This window comes from Equus quagga, chromosome 5, assembly GCF_021613505.1.
Source record: "Equus quagga isolate Etosha38 chromosome 5, UCLA_HA_Equagga_1.0, whole genome shotgun sequence".
Classification (NCBI taxonomy): Eukaryota; Metazoa; Chordata; class Mammalia; order Perissodactyla; family Equidae; genus Equus; species Equus quagga.
Window position 1 is genome coordinate 86,194,439 of NC_060271.1, and position 19,997 is coordinate 86,214,435.

The following is a 19,997-nucleotide window of genomic DNA, read 5'->3' on the forward strand; positions in this document are numbered from 1 at the left end:
CAGCCAATGTTAAAATCAAGTTATCCACAAACCATGAACTAACCCTTGAGATTTTAAAACTATGATACGTATTTAATTGCCTAATGTAGGTAATGTTTAAAAATATATTCTGGAGTAGATTGATTCATTATCACAAGGTGGATTTCCCCATTCTATTTAAATATAAGAGAATTATGTTTTACCTTAGACATTTTCCATCTTTACTTTCTCTGGTTTAAAAAAAAAATCACAACCCCTTAGGCAAAATGAGAAAAACGCAAGTTTTTTTTCTGAATAGAAACAAAAGATTAGCTAGAAATTAGAGTCTGAGTCATCTTCATTGAATATATATTTTATTTAGAATGCAGCACTAGCAACATGATGATAAACTGTCACAAATTTATACCAAGAAGCACACAATCTTTGAAATGTGTTGTTTTCCACGAGTTAATTTAAGTATAGCATTATTATTATTTGGTACGAGAGTCAAAGACGACATTTAGATTCTTCAGCTTTGGGACATTTAGTAACATGAAAATGATTGTCTAGTCAGGCAGAGGAAAGAAATTCAAAAGCAGTTTCTTTTTCTTCTGCCAGTTCCTTTGCAGTAAGATCCATCTTCTCACGTGAGAAATCATTAATAGGGAGACCTTCAACAACCTTCCAGGTTTTGTCCTGTTTGAAAATCATTGCAAATAAGAGATTTACAATTAAACTAGAACCGATCTTCTACCATGCAACAGCTTAGTTTGAATGTAACTCTAGGAGTATCTGTTTTAAAGTCTGATTTTAAAGAAGCAAATCAAAATCCAGATCTTAATTAATGAGTGATTATGATAAAAATTCAACGCTTGAATTTAAAACTCACTGAAACTAGGAAAAAAATCTTTAAATGAGGCTTTAATTAGAAAACAAAACTATTGAAAAATTTCATGGTTCTAATACAGAGCAACAACACTGAGAGCCACTGCATCATTTAGAAGATACTGTTTGTAGGTATCTGATATTAGAGGCATAATAACAAAATGTGTCCAGTGGGAAGAGTTGAATCTTGCTATCCAGATTAATCTCAATCTTTTAGTGACCAGAAGTTGTGCCTCACATGATTTTAAAGCTGAGAAAAACGTCTAATTTGGTAAACAAACAACTTTGTAGACTAAATTATATCATTATTAATAAAAACATACAACTACTTTCTCAGTAGGGGACAGACGTAAATAACCCCAAAACACCTTACCTTGATTGTAACAGGGAATGAGTAGAGCAGATCATCTGGAACACCATAGGAGTTGCCATCAGAGATAACACCCATGGACACAAACTCTCCCTGAAAATAAGAATCAGTATTTTACATTCTCATGGTGCTTAGGGATTAGTTTGCATAACTGACAGACATATGAACTAACAAAATAAAACCAGGTGACACTTTCTTATTATATGCATAACTTCATTACTGTATGAGGGAATATCACCAGGCACTTCCACGACAAGGTAACTTTCATGGGTATTATGCCACTTTTCCAATCCATGTGTGAAGAAGGCTAGTGAAACATAATCCTCATTTTACAAATGAGGACGCTATGGCCCAATATAGGTGTGTGTTTTTCTTTGCTGAGGAAGATTTGCCCTGAGCTAACATCTGTGTCAGTCTTCCTCTATTTTGTATGTGGGTTGCTGCCACAGCATGGCCACTGCTGAGTGATGTGGGTCCACATCTGGGATTGGAACCTGGGCTGCTGAAGCAGAGTGTGCCAAACTTAACCACTAGGCCATGGGGCCGGCCCCTTAATATAGGTTTTAAGAAGGAAAAAGTCACCTCCACCAGGTGTGCTACGTGCTTTCCATCCATCATCTTATTCAATCCTCACAACCCTGTGAGGTAAGTGCCATCCATGTAAAAGATGACAAAAGAGCCCAGAAAGGTTAAGTAACTTTCCATAGCTGGTAGACAGCTGAGCTGGGATATGAATCTAATCTATCTAACTGCTAAGGCTATGTTCTTTCTACATTATAGCGTTAGAGGACAAAAATAAAAGAGTGGCCTATGTAAATCAGAGTCCTCACCTCTGGGGTTCCAAACCAGATGTCTCTGACATGGTCACAGATGGCTTTTGCAGCAGACATCGCACTGGATAGTTTTCGGGCCTTGATGACAGCAGCACCACGCTGCTGCACAGTCTGGGTTGGGGCAGAGGTAGAGACAGCGTTACTTGATCATGATAGCAGAATTTTTATCAATTCCAAGCTGATCCTGGGGTGAAAGGCTGCAACCATAGCTTAATGTGTCCCCTCCAAAATCAACTATCCAATGTCAGCCTTACTAACCTATTTCAGCTATATGCACCAGTCTTTTTGAAAAAAAAACCAAAAAACTATAAATCCCCACAGAAAGGTTACCACACTTCATACATAGAAATGGATCTCAGTGTAAAGATAACTGGATGACTAGAGGGTACTCTAGTTTTTCCCCCTTGATCCATCTTGACTGCCGTGCCACAGATCAGATCAGAGCAGACTGGATCGTGACTGGCTTAGTATGACCCCCCAAAAAGTACCCAGTCTTCAGAGCAACTGTGAAAGGCTTGCTCTCGAGTTCCGTCCTTCCCCCTACCCCTTGGTGAGACACTCAGGTTACTGTGGTGTGTCTCCCAAGAGTTCTTTATGCCTGGCTATTAAGAGAGCTCCCAGATTTTTCTTACAGTGATGAATTCTCCCTTGAGCCAGCTGTCATCTTTCAGAGCTTCATAAACACCAACTTCCTTTCCTTGCAGTTTCACCTTGGCATGGTTGACATCGGGATACTGAGTTGATGAATGATTTCCCCAGATAATGACATTCTTTACATCATCAGAAGTGACACCAAGTTTAAGAGCAATCTAGTTAAATAGAAAACAAATACATTACTTAGACAAAAGCTTTTTATTTCAAATTGTGACCTGTTTGACAAATGCCCTTAAGATAAAAAGCCTCTGAAACTTCAGAGAACAGGAGAGTTATATTAATATGTAAAAAAAAAAAAAAAAGCAAATTTTATTGCTTGGTAATCTCCTAAAACAGCTTAATGGTGTAAACAAATTGTGGATCTGAAACATTATAGGGTAGAATATTTAAGTACAATGTTTAACAGCAGACAGCATCCCACAATTTGTGATTAACTTATTAGTATAGTAGGTTTATCAAATATAAAACACTTAGCAAGAGGTTAATATTGCTTCATATGTAAATGTGACCTTTGTTTTGTTGTTAATGCTTACTTGGAGATGTCTTCTCGGCAATTCTGAACAATCAGGTATTCAGGTACTTTCTCTATATTTAGGTGAATATAATACATAAATGACCTAATTTTAAAATAATCCTAAACATGAAAATTTGAAGTTGGAAGGGACTAAGATTACCAAAGTATGACCGTCCTTATTTTATAGATTAGGAAACGGAAGAGTTTAAGTATAACATACATATACAAACTAAAATTATAACAGATGTAACAATCTCTAGCTGTAGTTTCAGAAAGCTCTTAAGGATCCTGCACACCTTGTAGTCACATGAACATCAATTACATTATGTAGTACAGTAGCCACAGAAAGGGTTAGAAAGTTATGTTTTGAAAGATTTAAATAAAATAAAATCAGCTTGCTTGTTTTCTTATTCATGTGATAAGGTAATGGGCAGTAAAGAAATTATGGTTCGTTATATGTATAATTTGTTCCCAATCAGACAGTAGAATTTATGATGAACCAGAAGGGAATGTTTTGGGAAAAAAAATTTTTTTTGAGGAAGATTAGCCCTAAGCTAACATCCACCGCCAAGCCTCCTCTTTTTGCTACGGAAAACTGGCCCTGAGCTAACATCTGTGCTCATCTTCCTCTATTTTATATGTGGGACGCCTGCCACAGCATGGCTTGATAAGCAGTATGTAGGTCTGTGCCTGGGATCTGAACCAGGGAATCCCAGACTGCCGAAGCAGAACGTGTGAACTTAACCACTATGCCACTGGGCTGGCCTCTGGAAAAAATTTTTAAAAGCTGATTTGTTAAGGTGACATTATGGGTGATTTTTCTTTCCTTTATGTTGTAATAAGAATGGGAGAAAAAAATAGTTGTGCCAAGTCCATAGCTTTTTCATACATACATCAAAGCAGCATCGCATCAAAGTTCTATGTGAACATTCACCATATAACAAAAGGAATACACTGATATTTTAAAGAAATTTTAAAAACAAGGATAGTAATAGCCCCAAACTGGAAACAACCCGGAAGTCCTTCAAGAATGGTTAAACAAACTGTGGTACCTCCACACAATGAAATAAATAAGTGGAATAAGTGGGAAAACAATAAAAAAGAATGAACTACTGATACACCCAACAACTTGGATGGATATTAAAGGCATTAAATTGAGAGAAAATAAGCCAGTCTCAAAAGGTTACTTACTGCATGATTCCAGTTTTATAACATTTTTAGAATGACAAAATTATAGAGATAGAGAACAGATAAATGGTTGTCAGGGTTTAGGAAAGTAGGAGGGTGTAACGACAAACAGGCAGCATGAAGGAGTTCTTTTGTGGGTGATGAAATAGTTCTGTATCTTGACTATGGTGGTTATAGTTATACATAGAATCATTCATAAAGACATACAAAAAAATGAGTGAATGTAAAAACTGCAAAAATTTGAGAAAGTCTAGTTAACAGTATTCTGTGTAGTTTAGTAAATTTCCTAGTTTTGATAATCCTCTACAGTTATGTAAGATGTCACCACTGGGGGAAGCAGGTGACGGGTACATGAATTCTCTGTACTATTTTTGCAACTTATTCTGAGTCTACAATTATTCCAAAATAAAAAGTAAAAAGCAATCAAACAAAACAACAACCAACCAAACAACAAGGATAAAGATGAAAAAAGCCATTACCTAAAATATTTTCAATGACTTGACTCATCTTCACACTAATTTATTCAGTCAAGTAAGAAGCAAATTGTCTTTACTTTCTTTCTTTTTTTAAAAGATTTTTTAATTTTATTTTTCGTTTTTCTCCCCAAAGCCCCCCTGGTACACAGTTGTATATATTTTTTTTAGTTGTGGGTCCTACTAGTTGTGGCATGTGGGACGCTGCCTCAGCATGGCTTGATGAGCGGTGCCATGTCTGCGCCCAGGATCTGAACCGGTGAAACCCTGGGCCGCCAAAGCAGAGCTCAGGAACTTAACCACTCAGCCACAGGGCTGGCCCCAAATGATCTTTACTTTCACTATGACCCTTAAAATAAGTCGAGACTCATTTCCTAAAAAGTTAGATGATTTAAAAAATTAACTTACAATTCTTTGTTTTTGACATTTTAAATCACTTTTGATCTAAACCTTGCTTCATTAAGTCCTAATACTTGAGTTCTGCAAGTATCAGGACTATTAACTACCTTATCAGTCTTCACGAATTAATTGGATGATTGGTTTCTGGGGTACCCAGCTATTGATCTGCCTAGTGGATGGGGTAGAGTGGTGTGCTATGCAATGAGTACCATTTTCTGTGTGTGCCATCACCTGAAAGGACTCAGGGAAGAACTGCCCTTATGTCTATTTAGCTGGCATGGTATAAAGAAGGAAAATTTATACTTGGACCAAATAAGCCAAGATGTATATTACTAAGAACTCAGAATCCATAACTCTGCTGAATGTCAGCTTCGACTGCTCCAAAGTACAGTGAAGACAAACTGTCTCTAACCCTCTCCTCCCCACAGGCCTCCTTGGCTCCCCTTACTTCCTGTGTCCTGCTGCCCACCTCCTCTTGTTCTTTTGATCTCTTGAGCTAATCCACTTCTGTCCGGACAGCAAAGGCCAGTGCTTTGCATTCAGGAGATGTAGTTTTTGAATATCATTCATGTCAGAGCTGGTCTAAATTAACATGTATCCAGGATAGCAGTTTCTTGCCCCCTCTGACACTTTTATGTCTGTCATATAGATCCTATTAAACAGTTTTTGTGTAATTCTCCAGCCCTAGTAATTTTCTTCCCCCTGATACTGCCTAACTGGTTTCAGTGTCAAATTACCTTGTCAGCAGACACATAAGCAGCTCTGGTGTGCAAATACATAGGGGAGTTCAGCAGGTGATAAACAGTTGCTAGGTAGCTAAGTCCTCTGAATTCCAAAACAAATTATGTAAGACTAATAACCATTCACACAAGAAAAATTAATCTTTGGGTTTGTTATTTTTCTCACTGCATTAACAATTTCTAAAGGAGGAAGAAACAGCTTCAACAAAAACATCCTAAAAGCTCTCACTGTGCCAGGCTGGCATGCTGCACCATGTGCCAAAAGTTAGTTTGAGATAGCTGCTTCTTCTCTTTCCTCATTCAGACTTTTGCCTCTACAAGGAAAACTGTTTCAGGCACCATGACAAAGTGTCACTTAATAGGACCTTGGATGCAGATTTTTCCAATGCCTGCCTCCGCCAAGGCCTCAGGTGAAACAGCAGAGATGGAAGTTTATCAATGTCGTCATTTTACCTCTTTCTCCCTGTTGCAACTAAGTAAGTAACCATCTGGCAATCCAGAGTCGACAACTGCAACACCTATAATATCATCTTTTCCTCCATAACTGTTGTATAGTACCCAAATCTCCTGCCTCCAATCATTCAAACAAACTTCCATTCCTTCCCAGCCACCATACTCTGGCAAAATAATAAGGAAAAAGACTCCACTCACAGCCTAAAGCCTCTCAGGAAATATTTATAATTTCAGTTTGGTTATCCAATGACCTAAATTAACTGGAATATTCAGGGAGGTATTTCTGAAGTGTGGCTCTTCTCAACTCTTGATTATACCCCTCAATAATAATAAAAGTCAATAATAGTAATAGCAGTCAACTTTTATTGAGTTTTACTATGTGACAGGCACCACGATAAGGGCTTAACATAGATCTTATCTCATTTTATCCACAGAACTACCTTATGAGGTAGTTATAATTACCCCATTTTGTAGCTTGAATACACTTTCTCAAGGTAACGGAGTAAGTTGATTGAGGTCACTTGATCCCATTATGCAAGGACACACCAGGGTTTAGAGTAGGGAAATGTAGGTGGCTCCAACATTTACTAGCTGTATGACTCTGAGGAGGGTCCCTGACTTTTCTGGGCTTTGGTTTTCTTATCTATAAAACAGGGATAATAATGGATATCTCATATGGTTTCTACAAGAACTAAATGATAAATTACATGTAAAGCATTCAGCTTAGAGAAGAAGCTTAACAAACGTAAATTCTTTTCTCCTTCACTGGGCACTCCAAAGCTGAAAGATTATCAATTCTCAGTTTAAAGCAGTAGCTTTTCAACTTAAACCTCACACCATTTTTTGGGTAAAAATAGTTTTCTTGAAACTAAACAAAGTTGTCTTCTCTAGGAAACAAAGGACTAAACTCATAGACCTAGCTAGAAGTGATAACTTGTGGATGAGGAGAGATGGCCAGAAAAGTGCTAGGGAAAAGGAAAGTTACGTCCAAGAGCTAGAACTCTGTCATGACTTCCAAGGGCACCAGGATTATCTAGATCTGAGAAAGCCAGGAAACTGGCACAGACGAGTGGCATGGCCTCTAATTTTTTAAAAAGCTATTGTTAATACCCTGGTCACTGACCCCTTGGCATATTTACCTAAGGCATCAAAGGGTAAGGAAACATGACAACAATTAAAATTTGGCTGCTAAGTAATGACAAGTAGGAAATGTAGAATATTAAAAAAAATATAAAAATAAAAATGAAATTAAATATAAAATTTAAAATCTGAACTTGATTGCCTAGCTGTAGGGGAAAAAAGAAGAACCACACAAAACACAGGAAGCTCAAGTCTTTCTTTCTATAATCTCCTATATATCTGACAATAATAAACTAAATGATGTATCATCCTGTGAATTATCTATACCAGTGACTACTTTTTAACCACTGTAGTAAGAGACATTAGCAACTGCATTGAATTATAGATAGCAAATGAAATCTAGTTGAGAAAATTAAACACAAAGTTCAGCTTCTTTAAGAGACTAGATTGAAAGACTCCCCAACAAACTGGAATAGCTTCCTACTAAACAAAAATAATAAAAAAAGCACAAACTAAGATTCAGATACCTTTAAAAATGAGAGAAAAAAGTTTTCAAGTTGAACATTCATAAGATTTTCAAAAGCATTTTTCTCACCTGAGCTTTAGCTCGGTTGTGATCCAAACGCGTCAAGCAGCTGAAGTTCTCCTTAGGAATGGACGGTGCCGACTTGGAGGCAGTCAAGCAGTTGGTATTGGCTGGGTTTCCCACCACGATAACCTAGGACGTACGGAGGCACAGCAGCCTTAGAGACCACATACCGATTACCTCAATTATCTTAGAATATGACTGACAAATGTGTAACCTTTGTATCAAGTTTGTGTGAGCTAAATATGTACAGTTATCATTGCAGTTTCTAATAGGTTTCTATCTTCCCTTTTAAAAGCTTTTTGCCCCCTTATTGGGGTTTCGTGTGATTACCAAAAACATTTTTTTAATAAAGCCACCATTATGTATACAAGTCACTTGCCAGGTGGCAGTGTCCAAGACCTAAGGTACATGTCTTTCTCTTTTGTTCTGTGCCCTATTTGGGACAGACCATTTATCTATTTGCTACAAAAAACAAATTATCTAAGGCTCTATCTCAGAGTTCAACTCACTCATAAAATTTTCCTTCTTATAAAAGTAGTCGAAGAAAGAAATTCTACTTGAGCGGTTTACTTTAGGACATGATTTGTCTTTATGAATTAAAAGTGTTTCTCAATCTTGCCTACTCGTAAAAATTAACCGAGATATTTGCTAAAACACAGACTACCAGGTCCCATCCACTCCACACGTCCTGAATGAATCTTTAGGAGAATGTACTTCAGGCTACTGTTTTTTTTATTGGAGAGGTATGGGATACACTGAATTACAATACAGTATAGGAAAAGGGATACACGGACTTTTATTTTAGTTTTACAAATCTTTAATAAAATCATAATTTAAAAAAACCACTGTGAAATAATATCAAATTTACTTTGCAGAAAAGCTGCAAGCATATTACAAAGATTAACTCCCACATCTCTTTTACCCATATTCTCCAATTTGCTCCATCTCTTTCCCTCTCTCTCCACACACACATCCTTAGTCTTCTTTTTGGCCTACATTTGAGAGCAATCTACAGACATGATACCAGTGTCAGTGTATATTTCCTTAAACAAGGATTGTGGCCAAGGGGCGATTATGGTGCAAACAATACTATAACTCCAAGCAGCCTGGATTTCAGCAGTCAAAACAACCTTGTAATCTTTTACCAAGAGATCTGTGGATTTCTCTTTTTTTTTTTTTTGAGGAAGATTAGCCCTGAGCTAACATCCGCCACTAAGCCTTCTCTTTTTGCTGAGGGAGAGTGGCCCTGAGCTAACATCCGTGCCCATCTTCCTCTAGTTTATATGTGGGATGCCTGCCACAGCATGGCTTGACAAGTGGTGCATAGGTCCGCACCTGGGATGTGAACCTGCAAACCCCAGCTTGCCAAAGTGCAGTGCACGGACTTAACCTCTAAGCCTCTGGGCCAGCTCCTGTAGATTTCTATTCAATTCATTTCTATTGTTTTCTGTTAATGATTACAGAAAATAAAAGTTAACTATTTAAAAGGAAGTCCACAGAAAGCAAAAATTCAGATGTCTATGAAGTATTAGAACATTATAAACAGCAATTTTAAAAAATCTTAGAAAATTTTTTTACCTTACTTCGAAGGCAGGATAGAGAGGAGGAAGTGTATGAAAATCAGTAAAACCGATTGCAAGCCTATTTGCTGTGACAACTAAGTTCTAGTTAATTGATGACTAATTGGTAAAAGGAGGCTTTATCGTAATATTAAGACACATTTAGAAACTAGAATAAATAGCTTGAACACAAAGAGACAGAACAGGAAGTCATACCTACTCAACTCCTCAAGAGACAAGCATATCAAAATTCCTCTGGATCGGGAAAACCTGAGCATTCAGAAGCCACCATCTCCTATTGTTGAGAAGGTAGCTTACAGCTATCTCCCTCCACCATCACACACACAAATCCAAATGTCTGGACACGTATTCCCGCACAACTAAAATGCACCAGAAAGTTCTGTGCCTTCTCTATAGGTTTACAGACTAATAATAAATTTTCACCTCATAGTATTAGGCAAAATATTTTTGAGCACCTCTGAATATAGACTTCTACACTATAAGAAAAAAACTCAGAAAGGAAGAGCTTATTAAGCAAAACTCTGTATCTACTGACCATAGCACAGAACTGGGAAAAAAAAAGAAAGGCAAATAATTTTGTTTTCACTTAATTGCTGAAAGTAGAAGTTTCAAACGCTGATAATAAAACCCCCCATTAAATACTGTATTGGTCACCTTAACTGACTTCTTGGCATATTTCTCCAAGGCTGCACCTTGGCATTTGAAGATTTTCACATTTGCTTTCAGTAAATCTTTCCTCTCCATGCCATCCCTTCTTGGCATGGAGCCCACAAGAATGGCCACATCCAGGTCTTTGAAAGCAACGTCTTCTTTATCTGTTGCAATGACATCTGTGAACATGGCAATAAATATGCAGAGCTATTTAAACACCAAAACCTGAGGTTTTCTTTTTCATATTGAACCCACCCAGTAACTCTTTCATTTTGTAGCAAATGTTTACTTTCATGTATCACATTGATAAAAGTTTTAGGAGCCAAAGAAAACAAAGACAATATATTAATTCAACAATCATAACATCAGTAGAAATGTGAACACATTTATTTTGCTTTTCCTATTTCAATAATTATCTCAATTTTAAAAATTCTATAGCTTTTATCTTTTATAAGCAGATATGATGCAAGATATAATACGATAACTTTCAAGGCAACATTTGTTATTCACACTAATTACCACAGATAACACAAAAGAGAAACTAATTCACCTAACCTTTAAGTTACAACTACTTTAAGATCTAAGATACCAATCACAAATTAAAAATAATGTTTATTGAGGAGTTTTGTGCCAGGAATAATGCTATGAGATTTATTTAATCAAATTTAATCTTAGTATTTTACAAATGAAGACAATGAGGTTTAAAGAATTAACTAGCTGCTATCAAAAAAATAGCGGGGCTATAATTCCAGCCCAGGTCGGTCTAGAGTCCAACCACTATGTTAGTTCAATAAACATACACCACTTGCTTTCTGATTAAAGAACACAGATTATTGCTCTCCTTTGTCAAGAGTATTAAAAAGGCCACGATCAGTGCTTTAGACTAACTGTTTATGTCCCTCACAAAATTCATATGTTGACACCTAATCTCCAACGTGATGGTATTAGGAGGTGGGGCTTTTGGGAGGTGATCAGGTCAGGAGGGTAGGGCCCTAATGAAGTGGATTAATTATGAAAGAGGCCTCAGAAGGTTCCCTCACCCTTTTTACCACGTGAGGACACAGTGAGAAGATGGCTGTCTATGAACCAGGAATTGGGCTCTCACCAGACACCCAATCTGCTGGCTCTTTCATCTCTGTCTTCCCAGGCTCCAGAACTGTGAGAAATAAATTTCTGTTGTTTATCAACCACTCAGTGTATGGTATTTTTTGTCATAGCAGCCCAAATGGACTAAGACAACTAGGATTCAGCATTGTCATTGGTAAATTTTTAGACCAGTGAACTTGTGTCACAGTCAGGCTGCTATGAGCTCCCAAACAGGAATGCATAGGAATACCAGTTGGAGGAAAAAAAAAACACCCTTCTTTTTCTCAGCCATGCATCCTTATTTGCTGAACCTTCCCTTCTCTGTCACATTCAAAGCTGACCAAGAACAAGTTGACTGTAACCTGGGCCCATCAGAGAGAGCAGAGGGAACTCAGCAGAGAAAGGAATAAAAATGGGATAAAGCAAAGAGGAAGCTGATTTGGAAACAGTGGGTGAGGAAAAGGAGCCATGAGAATAGCTTGGAGAGGGTAATGCCCTCTCTTACGTAACTACGCAGCCAAATGATTCAGATGGCACAGCACTCCTTCTAGTAAATGTTTATTGAACAGATATATGAATTCTCAGCATGGTTTCTCTTGGGTTTGTATGTATTTTGCTTTGTGCAAACTTTTAGGAAAGTATTAGTAATTAATCCTTACCAAAAGACAAAGATCATCATAAAGGTATAGCTAAAGAAAAATACTCAAATTAGTTTACAACTTGACCTAATATTTTAACGAATCTTTCAATCAAATCTAAGACTTCTGTCTTACTTTGTGTAATAGTTTAGTGATTCTCAAAGGCTCTCAGCAGAACTCTGGCGGGTTTTTTCAGACTATCCAGTGTACAATTGGGACAATTTACACTATATCCCAACCTGATGACTGGCAGATGGGATGGAACCATACAATGGACCAACCAATTTCTAGCCTCAGGGCAGCATATGGCTCTGGAAGACATCATTCAGAGTTGAAAAAGTTTTCTATCACAGGACGCTACTATTACTATTTAAATAGACTTTATATAACAACAATGTAGACAATCTTAATGTATAACCCTTTTGCAATATCATACTTAATTAGTAAAATAAATTATATATAAGCATGTGGGGGTAAAAAGGTATAGTCTTTTACCTTACACACGTTATTTCTCGCTTTTACTCTTATCTATTCGTGGTATACCAAGTAGTTGTTCAAAAAACAAAAACAAAATACTTTTTAAAAATAATTTCTAATTGAGAAGCTAGTTAACAAAAATGTAAAATCTATTTTTTTTTTTTAAAGATTTTATTTTTCCTTTTTCTCCCCAAAGCCCCCTGGTACACAGTCGTGTAGTTTTAGTTGTGGGTCCTTCTAGTTGTGGCATGTGAGACGCTGCCTCAGTGTGGCTTGATAAGCGGTGCCATGTCGGCGCCCAGAATTCCAACCGGCGAAACCCTGGGCCGCTGAAGCAGAGCGTGTGAACTTAACCACTCAACCATAGGGCCGGCCCCAATGTAAAATCTATTTTTGACAGAAATAAAATACTATAAAATCCCTTTCTTCTCCACTCCCCAACTCACCTTTCAGGAGGGGAAGGGCACAGTCTTGCAGTTCCATTAGGACACCGTCCAGGACACCCATCATGGGGGTGATATCCAACAGCACAAGAATTATAGGCTGCCAAATAAATAGCAAGGACAGCATTTGTCAGTGTAGGTTACGTCATTTAGTCACAAAAGAGACCTTTGGTAAAGTTTTTGCTTATTCGGTGTGTATACGTGTTTAATTCCCATTACTTACTCAAAATTATTTTAGAAGATCAAGTATCTAATATCATGCCACTTTCAGAAAAAGGAATGCTATAAAATCAGCAATGTTTTGCTAACCTTCACAGTAAGAGGAATCATTATTACTGAATTTTAAAGGAGTACATGAAAGAAATATCAAATTGAAGTGACATGCCACAGCTTGCTTTTATTGTTAATAGCTGTATCTGATTTCAGTTCATGAAAAGCTTAATATCTGGCACAAAGGAAGAACTTGATATGCATGGGTGAAGAGAATGGATAAATGAATACTTTAGAAAAGGATTTTAGTGTACATTAGTCAGACCTGCTGGAATAGGGGGTGCCTGCTTCAAACTGAGAAACAGATTTACCCATCTTGACTATTTTTGGTCTAAAGACCATCTATGAACAAGGAAGTGCTGATTCAGCAACTTTCTCTCCCACTTGACTCATCCCTAACAGTTACTGCCCATTAGTTAATACCTTCCACTGATTGATGCCACCTGGGGGCACCAAGTCAAGAAATACAGTATGTGGTAGAGTTCTGATTTGCAAAGTGTTTTCAGTGCCTGGAGGGGTACATATAAATAAGCTACCAGCTTCCACTGATAGCAGTGTACCATTCCTTCACCATTTAAAAATTTCTTTGCAACTAAATACAGGGTTTTAATGACCATATTCTTACTCTGACTTAAGATTTATAGACACTTGCCCCTACCTGGTCTTTACCAAAGACAGATCCATTTCCAATACTGTACAGCAGTGAATATGCAATTTGACCAGCTGCTCCAGTCACAAGGACTCTGATTGGTTCAGACTGTAATGAAAGAGATCCATTAACATCTTAATTAAAAACTGCTATTTTACCCTAAAGATATTCAGGATTTTCTCTACAAGATGATCACATACTTTAAAAGTTAACATAAAATTTTAAAGTCTCTTCACATCTGGCTTAATAGATTGTCCCAGTAAATATAGCATGCACAATCAACTAAGCAACTTCCGGAACATGTGTCCTTTGGCTGCCTATTTATGGATTGTTATTTAACTCTCACTGTTATCCTAGATTTACTTACATAATCGTATCCATGTGTTTTTAAGGATATTTTACCACCAAAATAGGCCTAACAACGTTGATGTGCATTATATGGTGATACAAACCCTGGTGGCCACTAGAACCTTACAAATCCTGTTATGCGAATCCCCTCAATAGAATCCTTCACACTAGGAAGAGAAGTAGCAATGGTTAAAATTTTCCATTTACAGTGACCCAGAAAGTTTTACTAAAACTATTAATCTTGATTCAACTTAACTACATGGAGGAGGAAAAATAAGCCTATATTTTTTTATTTGAGAAATAAAAATGAGAAAATAATATCTGGATTATAATGAATTTTAGTATTAAATAATAAATAACTACAGCAACATATAGTGACAGTTGACAACCTGATTCCAAGGGAAAATTAATTTTAAAAGGGAGGAAGGGGGAGAAGTACAAAGAGCGTAGTAGTTATAATAGAGAGAAGTTGCCTTACAGATCTCAACAGACTTTGAACAAATTATGGACATATGGACAAAAATAATAACTACTATTCAAAGTGATGACCCTGAGTCATTAGGAAAAAGTTAAATTAAGCTAAGAGAATTAAAAAGATAGAAATATTCCTATTAAGAAGAGCTGAATAAAAATGTTTGGAAACTTAATGGGTAAGTTTAATTAGATGGGAAAATTCAACCAAGGTGAACCGTTGCTTTCTCTGACAGTGCTGGGTAAATGTACTTCCACTGTGTCACATCTATTGTTACCCATATAGAGGTGGCCCACTGAATTGACTGGGGATAGATGTGTTTTGATTTCTTTACATTTAGAATTCTTTCTTCCAGAGGAAGCATGTCTCCAGGATGGAAGGAGACTATGCCCCTGAAGGGTCCTTTTAAACCTTCCAACTCCAACCTCTGAAGGTCAGCAGCAGGTAGCAATTTGGTACTCACAGAAGTCAAAGAAGAAGATCTCAGGAAAGAAGTGTCAACTGTTGTAGAGAAATGAATCTGATCATAGCAGACTACGTATGCATTTCTTCCTCAGAGGTGTGACCAGGGTAGGAGTGGAAAAAAAGGAGAAAACTATGGAGACAGTTTCTCCCTGACCTTCTTGGTCCCTTCCCTATCTTCTTCACCAACCTCTCACCTAAGCCTTTATATTTCTAAATACACAAAATATGATAATTCCCAAATAAACCAATTTTATTTCAAGACTTATTTATGTTCCCAAATAGACTTCAGGTTTATAAAGAACACAAAGTTATTGTATATGGTTATTTCCTATCATATGGCCCTTACATGTTTTTAATTCTGTCATTTTCCCGTTCCTCTGGAGTAGTGTAGGTGAGGAAAAGGGAGCAGAGGAAGGAATTATTCCCCTTTCCTCCTTAGAATGCAAGCTCCTTAAGGACAGGGGCTTTGTCTATTTTATTTATTTTTGCATCCCAACTGCCTAGAACAATGCCTGGCATGTAGTTGGAGCTCAAATATTTGCTGAAGGAATAGACGGATCTTGTAAAATTATTATCAAAAACCTGGAAATATAAAAGAATTGTTTTGAAGCTAAACCTAACATGTTTTAAAAAATTGTTTAAGATATTTTATTCATATATACTTGCACTGAGAAGGTTGGAAACTTTGTGACAATATTTCTAGCCATTGACAGCAAAATTATTTATGTCACTAGTTCTAATGATACAGTCTTATAATCAACTGATGAACTGTTATGTCACTAAACAACACACCACTGCACCTCTATTATGTGCCTGGTACTATTTTAGGCCAGAGAATCCATTAGTGAACCACATGCAGGAAAGAGGATAAGCCAATTTTCTAAAACAGGGGACTAGAGGCAGAATGTAGTAGTTAAAGAGAAGGCTTCTAGAGCCAGAACTTCTTGGTTCAAATCCTGACTCCACAACTCATTAGCTGTATGTTCTTGGGCAAGTTACTTAATCTCTCTGTATTCAGTTTCCCAATAGCAAAATGGAGATAACAATAGCAGCTACCTAACATACAAAGTAGTGGTAAGGATTGAGAGAGTTAACATACAAAGCACTAAGAATAGTATGTGGCAAGTACTGTAATTACAGGTCACTGTCACCACAGAATTTTCCTCTAAGGACTCTTACAGCCTGTGGTTTTCTGTTTACATGTCTGTTAACTCTCTACTAGACTGTGAACTCCCCATGAGAGCAGTCCACTTTTGACTCAAATTTGCACTCCCATATAGTGTTCAACAAATATTTGCTGAATGAATGAAAGTAAGGGTTAAGAACAATATGAACACATGCTACTTCAATGTAAAGTAAGCTGGTATAAGAAATGAGGAAAGTGACTATCACCACCTGTAAAGCTTAACCTCCCAGAAAATCAGGTAGATGGTCAGAATAATGCAGTCAATTTTAGGCATTAATTTTAGCTACTAAAAAAATGTGTTCACGGTATCACAGTTTGTCGTAAAGGGGCTGTGGCCAACTAATTAACACTACTAATTCGTCCTCAGCAGTTTCTTTCTTCTGTATCTTTGAGCAAATTATTTTCAAAGGTAGGTAATTCCATCTTGTTAAGAACAGTATGAAGTCTAGTTAGTGTCTGAATGTTTGATGAAACAGGAAACAACATTCATATTTGGTTCTTTGTCTATTTTTCTGTTGAGGAAGATTGGCCCTGAGCTAACATCTGTTGCTAGTCTTCACCTTTTTGCTTGAGGAAGATTGTCACTGAACTAACATCTGTGGCAACCTTCCTCTATTTTGCATGTAGGATGCTGCCACACCATGGCTTGATGAGTGGCATGTAGGTCCGTGCCCAGGATCCGAACCAATGAACCCCGGGCCCCTGAAGCAGAGTGTGCGAACTTAACCACTACGCCACTGGGCTGCCCCCCATATTAAGTTCTTTCTGCTCTCTGCAACACTGCAGTTGAAAAGCAGAGGATGGGAGATTCCTATAGACTTTTCACAATGTCACAGTGTGAAGAAAGGTTACTATTCTTTGCTTAGATATCTAGGCAGTAAGCCCAAGATCCAAAGAAGGAATGTCTTTGCTCTTGGCAAGGCACTAATGACCTTCCGGAAGATGCAGGCTCTGTCTTGTCCATGTCCTCAGGTCTCAGTTATAAAGCTTGAATTTAAGGTATTCCTTCTGTTATTCTACAGAAAGACCCACATATTTCTTTTTTACTGTCTAATTTATATATATTTCTGTAATATAAAAGACAAACTATCATTCAGATTCTTTCATACAGTTTATTCTTGCTGTCACTCCCTGTGAACACAAGCGAAGAATGCCCTCCTTTAAAAAACTGCTTTGAATAGCTAACAAAAGATGGCTCTTTTCTGACTCAGTGATTGGTCACACACTCTCCCCAGGAGGAAAGCAGACTGAGTCACGTCAGATTGCTGTCAGTTTTGGCAAATTGACAGGAGTTGTCTTTCTCATGGAGGTCTGTTAGCTGGTGCTCCAGTGACCTTCCAGGGATGAGGCCTGGCTTGATTTACTGTGTAGCAAAACAACACAAGAATGGGGGACCAAGATCTCTCTGTGACCTTGGGAAAATCATATGACCTCACAACACTATGCTTTAAGATTAGAGGAAATAATCTCTAAATTCCCTTCCAATTCTAGAATATTCTGAATTGCAGAGATTAAAGCTATCAGGTAATATAAATGCTGATAACATAGTTTGTATTTGCACTATGAGCTTGTATCTTTATTCCAGAATCTCAGCTACAAAAAAATTAATTTTCAGCATGACTTGGTTAAGTGTCTGTATGACACAATATGGTAAAACAGAAAGAGTGTGAGACCCTCGGGGGCAAACTGTTGTGTGACCTTGAGCAAATGACATTCTCTTTGGGTTTCAATAAACTCAATTTTAAGATGTGAAGTGGGGAGGTATGTCAAGATGATCTTTAAAAGGTCTCATCCAGTTCTAAAATTATAAAGTCCGAGGTTCTCTGATAATAAGTATCTCTGCTTTCATGCTAAGATTATTAGGTCAGAAACCATCATTTAAATGACTGATTATGCTATCAAACAAAATAAGTAGGAAACCTAGATTTAACACTTTTTGAGAATTAGGAACTGGCCCCCTTATAAAGGTAGAGAGAATAATCTTCTTGCCTTGAAAACATGTCTTTTCAGGTTCTGGAAAATTTTCAATTCATTCAAATATTTTTCCACAGTTCCCACCCATTTTAGTATTTTGAGATAACGAAGGAAAAACAGTCTCAACTATAAATACAAGTACTGAAGCAGTTTCTCTCAGTCTTATGTCAAATGTCACCTTCAAACAGCATGCAGATTCTTCCTACGTCAGTTCCCTCACCAACCCCCCTTCTCCCTTTCAGCAGAGACAAGATATGGAGATCTAGGTATCCAGATCTTCATGACAAGATGGTTATATTGTGTAACATTTAATAGCAGTCGTTCTAGAATTCATAACATACAAATCAGTAAAGAATATCTGCACTAGTTACGTCTAGTGATGCCGTCACTGCAACACGTCCTGGCATTACAAAGACATCAATGAACAGGTTTTAAAGAACATTTCGTGAAATTAGATATGGCGGAAAACAGGTCTCTTGAAAACGTAGATCGTAATCTGGAGCACCTGCTAAGCACTACCTTTACAGTCGAGGGCCTTCTACTTTCAAGGGCTTTGCAACAAAAGCCCTTAAAAACACTTCGCTTTAGAGGAGAAAAGAGCTTAGGACCCCAAACCCCCTCCCATATCAAACCTTATCATCCTTATCAAACTCCATATCGTGCTTCGGAGAAAATCCGCAGCTTCGTATTTTGTCCCCCTGCCATGCAGGAGGACTGAGACCGCAAGGACAGCGATCTCTTTAAGGTCCCTCTAAGAGCCCCCCAGATGAAAACCAAACCCTTCTCAATTCCTAGGTCACTGCGACAGTCCTCAAAAGATGAGCCGGGTTTCCCAAAAAGCATGAAAGACAGTGCCTTGCACAGCCGCCCCTCAAAAGTCCTTCAAGCACAAGAAACCCCACACAAGGGCGCGAAGGCCGGAGGCGGACAGAATCCAGGGGCTCACACTCACCATGATTGGGAACTGCGCGGTCAATTTCAGCACCTGCAAAACAAGCTGCAGAGAATCAGGTCACCTCTACCTCGAGACCGACTCAGAAAGGGCGAGCGGCGTTAGAAAGAAAAGGCTCGGCTCCCGACCGCGGCGCCCTCTGGGAACTGTAGTTTACGCTGCCCCGATTCTGGTGCAATCTCCAACGCACTTCTTTCAAGTATTGAACTACACTTCCCGAGGTCAGAGTATCGTCTTACGCCCTTCTCCCTGCGCTCTCCGCCGATTGCAAAGTAGTCCCCGAGGGTGAACCGCTGTGATTGGAGGACGGCGACGAGCGGATGATTTGGGCTCAGGAGGAAACGATCTGCCTGATGGCGCCCAGCAATTGGCGGGAGGGGAGGCGTGTGTAAATCGAGGGAGGAGAGACAGACCCTGTAGCTACATCAATCACACGTGCGCCACTGAGACTTCATCCTCCGTCAAGGGTAAACGTGGGAGGTAAAGAGACCTTCCGCTGCGTAAAGCCGGCTCGACCCGGAAACAAAATCTTTTTTAAAACTACACTCTTGGAGGGGCGGGAGGAATTGACGTGTCGGGAAAACTGGAAGGCTTCGCAGGTTGCTAAGCAACGAGGCGGAAGAGCGCGCGCGCGCCTTATCCACTGAGGAGTACCTGAGGGATCTGCGGC

The 19,997-nt window shown here is 38.2% G+C and overlaps 2 protein-coding genes across 2 annotated transcripts in view; one reads left to right on the forward strand and one right to left on the reverse strand.

Moving 5' to 3' along the window:
- Positions 1–315: 315 nt before the first annotated feature.
- On the reverse strand, positions 316–19,484 carry MDH1 (malate dehydrogenase 1). The gene is made up of 9 exons (XM_046661991.1): positions 19,328–19,484; positions 13,940–14,038; positions 13,015–13,111; positions 10,371–10,546; positions 8,143–8,265; positions 2,679–2,855; positions 2,044–2,157; positions 1,217–1,306; positions 316–654 (listed from the first exon to the last, which is right to left on the reverse strand). Exons 1-9 carry the CDS (start codon positions 19,328–19,330, stop codon positions 529–531), a joined length of 1,005 nt encoding a protein of 334 aa, XP_046517947.1. The 5' UTR covers positions 19,331–19,484; the 3' UTR covers positions 316–528.
- The window catches only part of WDPCP (WD repeat containing planar cell polarity effector), a 369,564-nt gene continuing 368,895 nt past the window's right edge, over positions 19,329–19,997 (forward strand). The window contains exon 1 of the mRNA XM_046661836.1: positions 19,329–19,526. Coding sequence (XP_046517792.1) covers positions 19,329–19,526 — 198 coding nt within the window. The remainder of the gene's footprint in view (positions 19,527–19,997) is intronic.